General features: G+C 39.5%; 1 protein-coding gene across 4 annotated transcripts; it reads right to left on the bottom strand.

The window, feature by feature from the left end:
• Positions 1-661: 661 nt before the first annotated feature.
• Positions 662-12,249, bottom strand: LOC113636179 (CLK4-associating serine/arginine rich protein). 4 transcript variants are annotated; one of them, XM_047822418.1, is made up of 21 exons: positions 12,088-12,248; positions 10,769-10,911; positions 10,125-10,222; positions 9,370-9,471; positions 8,342-8,421; positions 8,164-8,248; positions 7,918-8,057; positions 7,621-7,717; positions 7,315-7,393; positions 7,097-7,170; positions 6,963-7,004; positions 6,679-6,861; positions 5,475-5,759; positions 4,661-4,840; positions 4,461-4,500; positions 3,490-3,550; positions 2,259-2,317; positions 2,134-2,180; positions 1,504-1,592; positions 1,391-1,415; positions 662-1,277 (listed from the first exon to the last, which is right to left on the bottom strand). In XM_047822418.1, exons 2-21 carry the CDS (start codon positions 10,865-10,867, stop codon positions 1,235-1,237), a joined length of 1,908 nt encoding a protein of 635 aa, XP_047678374.1. In that variant the 5' UTR covers positions 10,868-10,911; positions 12,088-12,248; the 3' UTR covers positions 662-1,234. The 4 variants fall into 4 exon arrangements, 3 of the variants coding, with proteins under 3 accessions (XP_047678374.1, XP_026992012.1, XP_026992062.1); XM_027136211.2 differs by having other exon boundaries at positions 10,769-10,908; XM_027136261.2 differs by having other exon boundaries at positions 10,769-10,905.
• Positions 12,250-14,080: the final 1,831 nt, after the last annotated feature.

Genomic DNA, 14,080 nt, shown 5'->3' with positions numbered 1-14,080 from the left:
TATTTCACGTGGACGTGTTGATGATCTTACTACATCTTATCCTTTTCTATTCTGAAATGGAAACAAAAACAACTCGACATTAAGCTTTATTCATGTGTACAGTATAATTTATTTATTAATCGTATCTTATCACCCAATTAGATCCAGGCACATAGCTGTATCCTTATCTGTATTACATCAACAAAACAAATTGTTGTTTTGATGAGGCACAGCATTACTGCTTTATAGCAATAAAATACTTCTACTGGCTAAAGGATGTGGGTGAGGAGGAAGTGGGTTTATCGAGGTCGCCCAAAGACAGGTGTGTGTGTGTGTGTAAGCTGTTTTTACTGTCCGCCTGATTTCGAAACCAAACCTGTACAAGTTTAACTTATTTCTTTTTATAAACCTATCACCACACATTTGCATCATACATTGTATTGTAATAGTTAGATTTGATGAAGATAAAAAATATATATCGGTATATAAGGAGATCATGAACCTTTTCAGTAATTCAGTTTAATATGGCAGTGTTTTGAATGCAGAACTGCGCCATCTGGCGTAAATACAATAAAATAAAGATTTGGGTAAAAAGCAGGTAAATGAAATTCTTGTATTAATAGAATACTACAGGTATAAAGTCCTGGATTTAGTAGTAAAACAACAGTCTTTAGGTAGATCATACTTTGGAAGCATTTTATTTAAGCGTTTCAGACTTGAGCATATTGCAGTCTATACTGGGTAAAACAGCACTGGCGTTGACTGATATTTACATTTTGAGTGAAATTCAGAGACATTCTTGGATGAATATATTGTATACAAAGTTGAGTCTGGGTCTTTAATACACATTTAGTTTCCTTTTAGACAATTCTCATTTCTGTGATGGGAAAAGTCAATCAAAATGTACAAAACAAACAGGACCGAGTTAATCCTATATACACCTAACCTCTCTGCAAAAGCAATTCACATTCATAAATGGACTTTTTTCTCCATGAGGAGAATATTCTTAAAGGTAAGATTTCTGTACCTCTGTATTCTCTGATGAGTAACAGGACGAGAGAGAAAAATAAGTGTTTGTTGAAATCAGACATTCACTTATACCACAGGGTATTCTGACCTTTAAATAGAAGGCAGGGTTAGGAGCCAGATTACTTCTAACTACCCGTCAGTTTTCTTTTCATATATGTGCCTGAAATAGTCTGCCTGTTTGCTTCTTCCTAAGTCCACGGTCCTCTCACAGCAACGGGTTTGGTGTTCAGTATCGATAGTATGGACTCCTTGATCTGGATCGGGACCTCCTGCGGTAAGAATAAAAAGCAGATTTTAGCTATAAATAAATAAATAGATAAATAAATAAAACATGACTCCAAAGGTATTAACTTGTATTAAGATCTGATTCAAGTTCACCTACCTTCTGTGTGAGCCATAATCCCGACCTGTAAATACGTTTAGGATTAGAATCAAACGATAAAAATATGACGGTTGAAATTATGGGCAAAGTTAAAAGTGTGCCAAATTACTCACTGTATTTGGAATTGGGTGAAGGCGAGCGACTTTGGCGGCCATACTGCCTTTCCCACTCGTCCCTCTCTTTCTCTCTCCGCTCTCGCTCCCTACAACACAAAATCCTCATTAGATTACATACGCTGAGAAGAGGCATCTAAACCTGTGGTCACTCTAGCAATGTGACAAGCAACCATTTTCAAATGTACACATTTGAGATTAACCCACAATTTCAGTAACATCATAACACTGAACGGAGTACAAAATGTGCACAAAGACATTACAAACAAAGCTTGGAAGGTAGTAGAAGAGCTTTTTGGCACAAACAGCCTGGCACATTTATGTAGCTAGTAAAGTTCGATTGCTTTTCAAATTTGCCAGTGAAGTTAGTATGATAAACAACAACACCTAATATGAAAATTCAACAAACACTTTATTAACTGTGTACTGTATTAATTAATTAATCTTTAAGTAGCCAAATTAACTATATATAGCTAGTAATGTTTCTCTCCAAATAAACAAACAAACAAATAAATAAAAACAGGACACTGCATGTACAGTAGTTCAACAGTAGTGGTCACTACACAAGACAAAGATGACAGTGGCTTGTCTCTTGATAGTGTGAATGCAGGATTACAAAAGACACCTTACTTCATGCGAATTTTGCGTGCCATTGCTCTCAGCACTCCTTCTCGTTCCTAAGCAGAGATGAAGTCATCAGTGTATGTTAGAAAACCAGGGTTCTCCGATGAGACCTACTAAAATCAGATACTCACCTGCCGCTTGTGCTCCTGTTGCTGGATTTTAACCTGTGCTGCCTTCTTATCCGCCTTGCCTGCAGAGTCAAACACAGTATGAGAGCTTAAGACACACTACAAGATTGTTGGACCTTTAGCGTGTAAAAAATTGGTATGTGGTAACGGTGTGCACACACACGACATACCAAATACATTACAGTCTCTCTCTCTCATTTTCTACCGATTATCCAAACTACCTCAGGTCACGGGGAGCCTGTGCCTATCTCAGGTGTCATCGGGCATCAAGGCAGGATACACAATGGATAGAGTGCCAACCCATTGCAGGGCACACACACTCATTCACTCACGCAATCACACACTACGGACAATTTTCCAGAGATGCCAGGCAATACCAGGCATGTCTTTGGACCGGGGGAGGAAACAAGAGTACCCAGAGGAAACCCTCGAAGCACGGGGAGAACATGCAAACTCCACACACACAAGGCGGAGGCGGGAATCAAACCCCCAACGCTGGAGGTGTGAGGCCACCGTGCCCCCCCAAATACATTACATGTAAATATAAATTCTAAATATTCTGTAGCAGAACTTATATAACCTGAACTTGCAATGTTCTGGGAAGTTACTGAGACACTGAAACATGATCCATTAGTGGCATGTGCGAAAGGTTTCGATTTGGTCTTCCTTTTAAACGAGACATCCCGATGAAATTCTAGGACAGTGGACGAGGACCTCCAACAGTTTCCCCTCAGTTTTTCAATAGAGGGATAATTGTGGCACACGGTTTTAACACGGGGCAGTACGTCTGAAGTAATCACACGTTCACCTTTGAATAATTCAATAATATAATTCATCTTTCTTTTGGCAATTTACAGTAGCCAATCCACCCACTAAAAACCTGTGACAATGAACTCAGCTCAGTATTAAACTGGGGGTCCTTGGAGCTGTGAGACAGCAGGGTCACCTATTGTGGCACCGTGCCTCATATGAAGGAGTTGTATCTTTAAAACACTACGGTACTCTAGTCATATTGCTCAGTGTCGAATGATGACATTTAAGCAGTGTGACTTTGAAATGTGGTTTACACACTGCTGAAATGGACCATGTTAAAAAAAAAAAAAAGCTTAAAAAAATATATTTTTAAGCACGTATTTCATTTTTAATCCTATGTGATTTAACAGATTGCATGTTCTAATCATCATCATCTCATAACCTGCAGGTTTCAACACAAAATGAAGGGTGCGAGACTCACACTGCTTGTTGAGGGCCTTCTGCATGCGCAGCTTCAGCTTCTCTTGGGGTGTCAACTTGGGCTGTAAGGGACATGCTGTTATAAGAACACTGTGCCAGAGAACATCTTGAGAAATGCAGGGGAGATTGTATAATACTATAATAGGGCTTACATAAGGGAACAGATCTTGATGATTACCACAAGCTGCATGTGTATGTTTTCTATTCAGATTTGGTTATTAACACATAGGAGAAAGGAGAGAGTGTTTATATCACACACTGTACATGTAAAAGAGCTGCAGGATAGCAGAGGATAATTTACAACAGCACTGGCCTTCTTTTTTGCCTCTGGTATGTCGGCGCTGCGGGTGTGTGAGGGAGTGGCTGATTTTTGCCTCTTTCTTTCTTTCACGTTAGCGGTCAACAACAAAACATCTTTATCTTTTTGCTGCCATCGTACAGTCTAACTGTGAGACTACAGAAACAAGGACAGTGTGAACGTGTGTATACATGCATGCAAGTAAGTAGTGTTGCACTGCCTGTCCCAGCGTGCCCAACTGCTGAGGCTGGAGTACCGGGGTTTCCTCGCATAGCTGTTTAACAAAACACTTTTCTTTCCACATTTTTACACAGAGGTTGAGAACACACAAATAGTCTTTTTCTGTTCGTGTTAGGACTCATTTGACCGCTCTTGAGCTCTCGTGTTATACATAATAAGAGTTAAGACAGGTTTAGAAATAGATGCCCTTGAAAAGACCACTGTGTTCTGGGAACAGAGGGCACTGTGGTCGATGGGTGCACTGGCAGAGCTGATCACCATGGAGACAGCTAATCTAATGACATTTCAAATGAGATCGGAAGCTCTCTGAGGAGCCAGGGACTGAATGAGGTGGGTGGGTGCCTCAGAACTGATTGTCAACTGTATCAGCCTGTCAGGAGTGAGGGAGGCGTAGTCTTTAGCAACAAAATGAGCCGTATCAAATTCTTACTGACTTTGGCAGCTCCCGTCTCTTTACCACCCGGAGTTTCAGGCCTGAAAATTTGAGACAAAGACAATTTGTAAAGGGTGCTGCTTATACATTCTAAAAAAGCATGAATCCTAAACCGTTGTAAACAGAGCAAGGATTATATCATTAGTGTGTAGAATAATGTTATTAAAAGTATGCAGAGGCTGAACTACAGAAATGACATACTTTCTCTGTTTATCAGGTACAGAGGTGGCGGCAGGATGGGCAGAGTGAGAGGAAGGGGAGGGGCTGTGACTGGCAGGAAGTGAGCGAGATGGGCTTCGGCTGCTGCTGGCGCCTCTCTTGTACCCAGAACTCCGGCCACCACGGCGACCACGATCACCCGAGCGAGAGCGAGACCGGGACCTACAAAAATTTGTGTGGAAAAAGAGAAAAAAAAAATAACCAAAAAACACATTGACCTTATTTTGCTGAAAAGATCAAACGAGTATGTTAAAACTGCTTTCTTTGGAAATTAAAGTGATAGAACAGCTTCTATGGGACAAATGGATGTCAGAGTTGCAATGCAAACTAATAAAAATAATCTGACATCTTATGCTACACAAACTCTCGTGAAAACAGCAGTGTACAATTAGATTAAAACCATTTCATGGATTTTGGTCTCACAATTCAGTGCACCATTATCTGATCTCTTCCTTCCTCTTAGTTTAAAAAAAAACAAAACAAAAAAACAAAAAAAAAAACAAAACATTTTGACATGTGATGTATACGAAAATTAGTTAGGGAACAGTAGACAGTATGTATATGTGCAAGCTACCAAAAAAAAGCAAAATGATTATGTGTAGATCTCCATTGTCAGATAAGTGCTATAATGATCAAATGAAGTTTTTTACTTGTTTATTTAATTTGCATACATAAAAGTAAAGGATGTAAGAACACAGTAAAGAACGTTTTATATTCTGGTTTAAATTTTTCTTGTGTAGAGTTTAATTAAGTGTACAAAACCACCTTGTCTTTTATGCCATGCAATTCCTCTCACCTGGTTCTTCTCCGTGATGTGTAGTGCCTTCCTCTATCTCTGTCCCTGTCTGTGGAGCGAGAGCGCGTTCTCTCGTACCTTCTCCTAGAGCTGCTTCCTCGTCTTCCACGTTGCCATGACCGAGAGTGCGAGCGGTTGCGAGAGTGTGAGCGGGAACGGCGTCCGTCTCTACCGCGGCCTCCGTGTGCACGCCTACTGCGCCGGGACCGCGAAGAAGAACGAGATGAGTGTCGTGATGAAGAACGAGAGGAGGACGAGGACCGGCTGGAGGAGGAGCGTCTCCTTCTGGACAGACGGAAAAACACCAACATGCAAAGTTTTTATAGAGCTCTATGACGGTCTATAATACGAAAACATGTACTTTGTGTCATGGTACATGCTATAGACTGGTATCTCAGGAACAGATGAAGTGGTTAGGAGTAAAGCGCTATGTAAGCAGTGGTTCGGTGATTGGATTTCATTTTTGTGTAATTTAGGTTTAATATGGGAGAACAAAAAATAAAAAGCTTACGAATACACTATATGGCCTAAGTATGTGAACACCTGATGAATCACACCCATAAACACTTGTTTAACATCCCATTCCTGCCTATGTGGTGAAAGTATGAGTGTGACTGTAGTAATTGCCCAGTCACTCACAAGAGCACTAGTGAAATGAAGCACGGATGTCAGACAAGAAGCCCTGGGGTGCAGCTTCCATTCCAGTTCATCCCAAAGGTGTTTAGTGGGATTGAGGTCAGACCACTCGAGTTTTTCCACTCCAACTTCGGCATGCTTTGTGCCTGGAGCATTGTCATAATGGATCGTGTTTAGGCCCCTTAGTTCCAGTGAAGGAAAAGCAAAAAAGTACAGCAGATAAAGGAATTCTGAACAATTGTGTGCTTCAAACCTTTGGGATCATAGATGTGATGATCAAGTGCCCACATACTTATAGCCATATAGTGTATCTGTGCTATAGCCCTGAGCCTTATAATATACCAAACTGCTCTGTCTGTGTTACCGTGATTACTTGTCAAAGCCCTCACACACAGTCTAGCTGTGTGTTTGTATCAGCCAAACAGTAGGCACAAAACCTAAAGCTAAAGCTCCTGACCTGACATTAACAAAACCACCCAAATGATATCACGGCGCAACACGCATAAAACTGACAGGAGAAAACATCCAACAGAAAGCCAGGGGGAAACAGTAAAGGGAAGTTACCGACCGGGAGCCCCTGCTATGACCTGCAGGGTTGGAAGGAGCATGGGTTGACTGGGCAGTAGGTGGGGCTTGTGCAGCTGCAGTGCCCTCGTCTTCACTGCCCCCAAAACTGGTGATGAAGGTGATCTTTTCGGCACCTGGAGAACGCGAGTGAGAGCGTGACTCTGAGCTTGACTCAGACTGAGGCCTGTCACAGGTGAGAGAGGGAAAAGAAAAGAAAGGAATTAAAGTGGAGTTCTCCAGCCATGTCCCTGCGTTGTAGGTAAATAAACAAATCCTTACACTCACCGCTTATAGGGGTCATAGGTCGGACTGTCTCGTCTGGCATAACTGCAATTAAGCATGAATTGTGAGTGAAGAGTGGCAAAACAGATGACCGTTATAGCTTTGATGTTGGTGATGCAATGCTTATACTGGCTTACCTTGGAGGGCTGATTTGTCGGCCTTTCATATACTTTTCTCTAAACTCTCTCCTCTGTCTGCGTGAGCGCCGGCCCTGACACACACACACACACACACATACACACATTTGAATATCATCTGAGTAACACACGCTGGCTATCAGCCAAATGCCCATACATGCAACATTACTAAAGGGCCTTCCAAGTCACACTAAGGGAATAACTGGTTTTGTTCTTACTGAGTACATAGCCTTCTCTGCCTCCAGCGCTTTGGCATGTTTTATGGCCTCCACTTCCTCCTTGTCCTTTCTCAACATCCTGCCACAAAAGCATGTCAGTTATTCGGCCTGCCATATGTACACCACACCGTTTCACGGTTATATCTTATCAATAAATCCACCGAGGAGCTAACAAATGAGTTTAGATCAGTTTTCAAAGCATTCCACTGAACAAGGGTGTCTTAAGGTAATAATGTGCATCAGGTGTTTTGAAACGACAAAAACTGGCATTGCCAAAATAAAATGAAATGTCAACAACTAACAGACCAGACAAAGTCTCCTTCCGCCATGCCATAAGGAGTGGCCATCTTGTTCAGCTCCATCACCTGCTCTGGGTTTAGTTCGTCCACATCCACCTCGACATCTAGTAAACAAGATTACAAATACACGCTTCGGCATTCCTGAACGTAATACTCCAGATCTAACTATACATTTAGTGAACGTTTAGCCACCGATCCATTAACCAAAAATTAATCTACGTTCACCATTAACCGTATTTTCTCCTGTGTTTTCTGTAATTTAATATCAAAAATAAAATATAAGTGCAATTGGAATGAGACACACCGATATCAGGAATGACTTCATCCTCCTCAGACTCGCTATTCTCAGAGTTGTCCTCATCCCCTTTATCTGACCGTGTATCAGTTTCTGTGACTGTACTGTCCTCATATGTGTAGCCAATCTGAGCCTTCTTTTCAGCAAGCCTTCGAGATAAAAAAATAAATAAATATTATATAATAAACAAACAATGAAGAATTACCTTCTGATTTAAATGTATACAACCATAAAATCTCAGGTAGCTGTGCTTACTTTTTCTTTTCGTCCTCGTTTGGTTTCTGCAGGCCACCATACAGCTCATCCACATATATCTGATACAGACACTGCTCCTCAGAGACTGTGAAAAAGACAGCATTAACTTACACATGCAGTTCCCACAAAACTCTATTATAAGACAGTAATGCTCAAACCCATAGGAAGTCTCACTCACTGCTAGCGAAGTCATTCTGCACCAAGCCTCGGTAACGTTCGTAATTACATTTCCTCTCCTCACTCTCCTGCTCTGGAGTCCTGCAACCAACAACACTTATTAAATGAGCAGGAAATGCCCGAAAACTCTGTATATTAAGACAAATAAATAAAGAAAATACAACACTGATTAGAACAAGGTTGACTTTACAATTCTAGATTTAGTATTTCTACGATACAATGCACTAAGCACTCTGTGTTCTTCAGTCTCGCCCTCATGTTTATCTTGGACAGCAAAGGTTGCTGCACAATCTTTCTGATTATAGATTCATGCACTTTGACATCAACTGTAGCAAGAGCTTGCTGTAGGTCCCGTAATGATATTTTAGGGTTTTTGTAGACTTCTTTAAGCATCTTGCGGTCTGCTCTTGGGGTGAATTAACGTGGACGGCCTGACCTGGCCATGTTGTTTGAAATGTTCTCTACTTGTAAATGGCTTTCGGACAGTAGAATGGCTGATTACAAATTCCTTTGAGATCTTATTATATCCCTTTACCCAGACACTTAAGCATCAACAATCTTTTTTCTGAAGGTCACAGTGAGCTCTTTGTATCTCACCATGATGATACCTCTCACTTCAACGACGAAGAGCAAACCAAATTAAATATCTAAGGTTTAAATAAATCGAGACTTCTTCAGAATCCTCCACAACAACGTTCTAATAATTTGCACCTGCTGTGATACACCTGTAGGTCATTTTATCCCTTACTTTTTCCTCAAAAGAAACTGGATATTTTTTTAAATTACATTTTACAGATCATTTAAGACTCATCATTAAGACAGATCAGTAAGAGTTTTCTTTTATTTGTTTAGTTATATTACTTGAATCTTGTAATATTCGTAGAACGAAGATCAATTGTCCATTTGTTTGATCAATTGATCAATTGTCCAGAAAAAAACCCCACAGGATTTCATGGGATGTTCTAATTTTAGGATTGTTGGCCCATTTAAATGTAATGCATTAAATGACACAAATGAAAAGTGACTTACGTGGTGCTCATGAGCGAAGGTGTATAAGGGGGTATGTAGTCCAGGTGAGCCCTCACATCGAACCTGTCAATCATATTGTTGGTGTCTCCCTGCCAAGGCATCCTGAAAAGAAAATGTAATTCAAAGTGATTAACAAATAAGTATACATTCTTACAGTATGCTGCATGGCAAACTACAGAGGTGTGGATAAAAATGCTAAATTTATCAGAGTAAATCTCCAGTGTGCTACCGAATTAAACGCTTTTTGTGCCCAGAAAAGTAACTTAACTCAGTAAGCATTTAACTCGATTTAAGTGCATTAATACATACAGACAACTATATGAATCACTTGTAGGGCACGACTTGGTCACGTTCATTACCCTTTTTAATAGTCTAAAACACGTTCCAATAAGACAAGTCAGGAAGTCATGGGCCACTATACTGACTACAAGCTGTATCGTTCTCTTACTGCATGAACAAAATATTTGATCAGCATAATTTTTCTCTCTTAACATGATTAACCTTGAGAATGTGTATTGTACTAACAGGAATTTATGACATCATAACTACTACTCATAAATGCCATAAAGTATTCGCATATTGCTTAAGTGTCCAAAATTCTAATTTACTGAATGAACTTGTCCCCTGGGCAACCTTGTATAAAAACACTAATAATACGGACACTTTGATCATACATTGTCTGGGCTACCAATTTGTCCATTCCTGCTATAAACATGAAATAAAAATAAACATAACACAAAGTCCAAGTAACTCACATGTTAGCTGGACTTTCAGCTGCCAAGGCTACAGCCGGATCGAGGTGGATTTTATAAGCACGGCCGTGAACCTGCAGGAACTGAGCTGGGTCCTTTTTCTGCACAGGCAAAAATATAGCAGAGATACAAAATGTAAAGCGTGAATAAACAGCAACAAACTATTTACGTTTCTTTTAGAGTTCAACTGCTGAGCTCAGTGATGGATAAGAAGACAGCATCCTCTTTTACAGAAATATACTTTACTAAAGCAACAACATTGCACATTTAAAAAAAAAAAAAAAAAAAGCTGACATGTTATGACATCTTTTATGACAGTTCCGTGTTTGATGCTTGGATTTTGTCATATTTGGGATAATATACATTTACTTTTCTGGTATTTATCAGACTGCCTTATCCAGAGTGACTTACAATTTATTTAATTTATACAACTGAGCAATTGAGGGTTAAGGGCCATACTCAGGCGCCCAGCAGTGGCAGCTTCGTGGACCTGGGATTCGAACTCATGACCTTCCATTCAGTAGTCCAACACCTTAATAAGCTACCACATCCCAATAATACGTGAGAATATGTTATCAAGTGCAAATTTGACCAATTTACTAGACAGTATGTAAAGGATAATGAGTTAGAGCAGGAACTCAGCCTACAATTTTTTCATAGTATTCCCGCCTCCGTTCCCCGCGGCGCTTGTAGTCCACCATCATGCCGCGCAATTTGCGCTCATGTTTGCGGGCCTCCTGCCACATGACAGCTCCGCTGGGGGTTGACACACGACGGGGCACGGCTGCTGTTGCACACAGAGAAAGAGAAAACACGTTCATCTAATAACCACCTACTCATCCATCAATTAAGAGCCGAGTCCAACAGTTTGTGTACTCTTATTACCAAAAAAAAAAAAAAAAACCCCAATGATCAAAAGTGAATGTTAAGCACAACTCAATGTACCAGTTTCTCTAAGTTACATCCTCTTATAACATCTTTGGTCAAAAGCTGCATAGATGATCTGAAAGGGACCACGTACAGTTATAATATAATTATAATAATTTTTTATATAATAATTATAATTATATTATAATATAATTATAACTGTGCGTGATCCCTTTCAGATCATTTTTGGATACGCTCTTCTTTATCTATCAGATCGTTTTCAGCTTCTGGATACGCTCTTCTTCAAATTACAGCTGAGGATTGAAAAGTTCATGGAAACCTTTTTTCCTTACTGGATCTTTTCAAACATTTTTCTCTGCTGATTTTTATCTTAAGATTTGGTATCTTCACATGTTGTAGGAATGTTATAGGGTTTCTTTTTATACAAACCATGGAAGGAAACGTCTCACTTTCACACAACCAGAGAAATGAATCTCTCTCTCATATATTTCTGATTATGCACAGACTACAAAATCAATGACATAAAATGAATGAAATATTACCAATTGGAACCAGACATGCAACACTTAAGAAAACATGTTGCATGTCTGGTTCCAATTGTTAATATTTCTATAAAAACTGTTGTCCAGCCTTTTATTATAATTACAACAAAGTCATGTCTCATGAAATACGCATCGATACTAGTTTTTAATCATCATAACACTATCATTTTGTAAGAGGAGCAGCTTGTGGACAATTAGCTGAGCTAGCTACGAGTTTTGTATGACGCGTTTCAGTGTATTTCAGCTAGCTTAGTTAGCCTAGCGTCTGCTCAATATGGAAGCCACAATGATGGACTTTTTTTTTTACCTTACTAATTATTACGTTTCGGTATTTACGGCTTACCAGCACCACAGTTAACATGATCAAATATAAATTCGAACATTTAATCGTTTGTACGGAGTTAACGTTAGCTAATATAATGCTAGACGCCTGGAATGCTAACTGCAAGCTAGCTAGCAAACATTAGCTTATACACAACCCGGCTGCTATGCAACACATTGCTTGATTTTTTTTCGATGTGAGCGTTTGGTTTTACCTGTTGTTTCTTTCACTTATAGAAAGAAATTAATTAAGTATCCCCCCAAGCGTGCATATAAGAAAGACGCCGGAGCTAAAAAGTTATGACACCGCTTTGCCAGCGCATATAGTGCCTGCAATAGTGCTAGCTGTAGCTAACAGCTACGACGAACACCCCTCCGAAATATAATTGGTTCGCTCGAATTGACTGAGTGCCAATGAGTTCTGGTCGCTACTATTCAGCTCACTGTCCTTGTTTTAGGGGTGTATGAATCTCAGTTCTGCACATATTTTCCTGCTGCTTAAAGAGTCACTGATTGCATTAAGCACGTTTATTATCACAGACTTAAACACATAAACGATTAAAAGAACATATATTTATTTAAAAAAGTCTTGTCTTTTAGTTAATCATGGAGTAAATAAAAGCTGATCCACCCCCTGACCACCCCCAATGGACCGTCCCAAGTGGACATGGCTACAGGTTTACTGAAAGAGAATTTACATTTAGTCGTCTAGTTTATAACATATTTATTCCCTGGCCATTTTTTTTCTGAAATCAAACACTATTTTGGAAAAGGTTAATGGACGACTGACCACCGCACCCACATGCGAACGTTCCCCAAACTGTTGAAGCAAAGTACACAGTTAAAGTACACATGAAGCTTAAATTTTCCCTTCATGGTCAACGAAAGAGCCCAAAAACAATCCACCATGACAATATCCCTGTGTACAAAGCAAGATCCATAAATACATGGTGTAACAAGGTGTGAAAGAAACTTGAACGTAACCCCACTGAGCACTTTTTGGGATGAACCGGACATCCTCATCCAACATTGTTGCCTGACATTACTACTGCCTGGTAGATAAATGGGAAAAGTTCAACTATCTGCCACAGCCATGCTCCAAAATCTATTGGGAAGCTAGATTCCTTCACACCTTGTGAATTAAACGAAAGGAACCATTATAGTCCACAGATTTATAAACTCAGATTTATTTGTGTAACACTTTTTATAATTAACATTGTCTCAAAGCAGCTTTACAGAACATAAACATAGCACAAAAAGTAATTATAAAGAATAATATAAAGCTTAATATCATACAAAATTCAAGATTAATATTTTTACATGTTTGTATTTATCCCCGATGAGCAAGTACCATATCTTCATATGGGTGACACTGGAGGGTTTGATTATAAATACACAGTCTGACAAATGTTGTATTGATGAGTAGGCTGTTGTCTTCGAAGACCACATGGAGTTGGCTTCTCCTTTTTACTATAGCAGAGTCTAACTGGAGCTGGTAAATATCTAGATGCTTTGGATCCTCGTCTCATTTATAATGACATGGTTGTGCTAGAGATGTTTGTTTCCCGGTTAATCCATTGCACTTAGCAATCATATACATGATGTACTGTATCTATCCTCCTGTAATGCATCTATGTATAAATGTATAGGGACACCATAGGACCACATTGACCGGATATTATTTGGGAGCATATGTGTATTTGACACTGAAATTATTCTTTATTCGTATAGTATGCATTTATTTATACAGCATTCTCCCTTGTTCCTTAAAGTGAGAAATGACAACACTATTATTATTATGTGGATGAAGACATAACAGGAATCAGTTACACAAGTAGTGTAATGGCTCAAGGCAACTTGACAACTATTACATTTTTTTATTATTTGTTGAAATTTGTCACGACAAAAGTAGAATAGAGGGAATAAAAAGAAAATATACAAATGTCCGAATACAGATATCTGCAGAATAGTATGACTTTTCTTTATGAATAAAGAAATGATGTATGCAGTGGTAGTGTAATATATGTGATGTATGCTGTGCACCATCTGGCTGAGGTAAATGTTGATATGCCAATAATCCACAAAAGTCCAAGTTCTATGTGTTGTCTTGGACGAGGGCTTGAATACCCTGAGGGAAGAAGCTTTTCCTTATTCTCTCTGTGTTTGCACTCAGGGAGTAGAAGCTCTTCCCTGACTGTAAAGGAAAGA

This window comes from Tachysurus fulvidraco, chromosome 13, assembly GCF_022655615.1.
Source record: "Tachysurus fulvidraco isolate hzauxx_2018 chromosome 13, HZAU_PFXX_2.0, whole genome shotgun sequence".
NCBI lineage: Eukaryota > Metazoa > Chordata > Actinopteri > Siluriformes > Bagridae > Tachysurus > Tachysurus fulvidraco.
The sequence above is the reverse complement of the archived record's forward strand: the minus strand, read 5'-3'. Positions and strand labels throughout refer to the sequence as shown.

Bases quoted from the DNA above. Each gene is read 5' to 3' on its own strand.
- LOC113636179 (XM_047822418.1), bottom strand. From the start codon at position 10,867: ATGTGGCAGGAGGCCCGCAAACATGAGCGCAAATTGCGCGGCATGATG. The intron at 9,472-10,124 runs GTGAGTTACTTG...TTTTCTTTTCAG, and splicing joins GCTGAAAGTCCAGCTAACAT to GATGCCTTGGCAGGGAGACA. The intron at 8,249-8,341 runs GTGAGTGAGACT...TCTTTTTCACAG, and splicing joins GCAGAATGACTTCGCTAGCA to TCTCTGAGGAGCAGTGTCTG.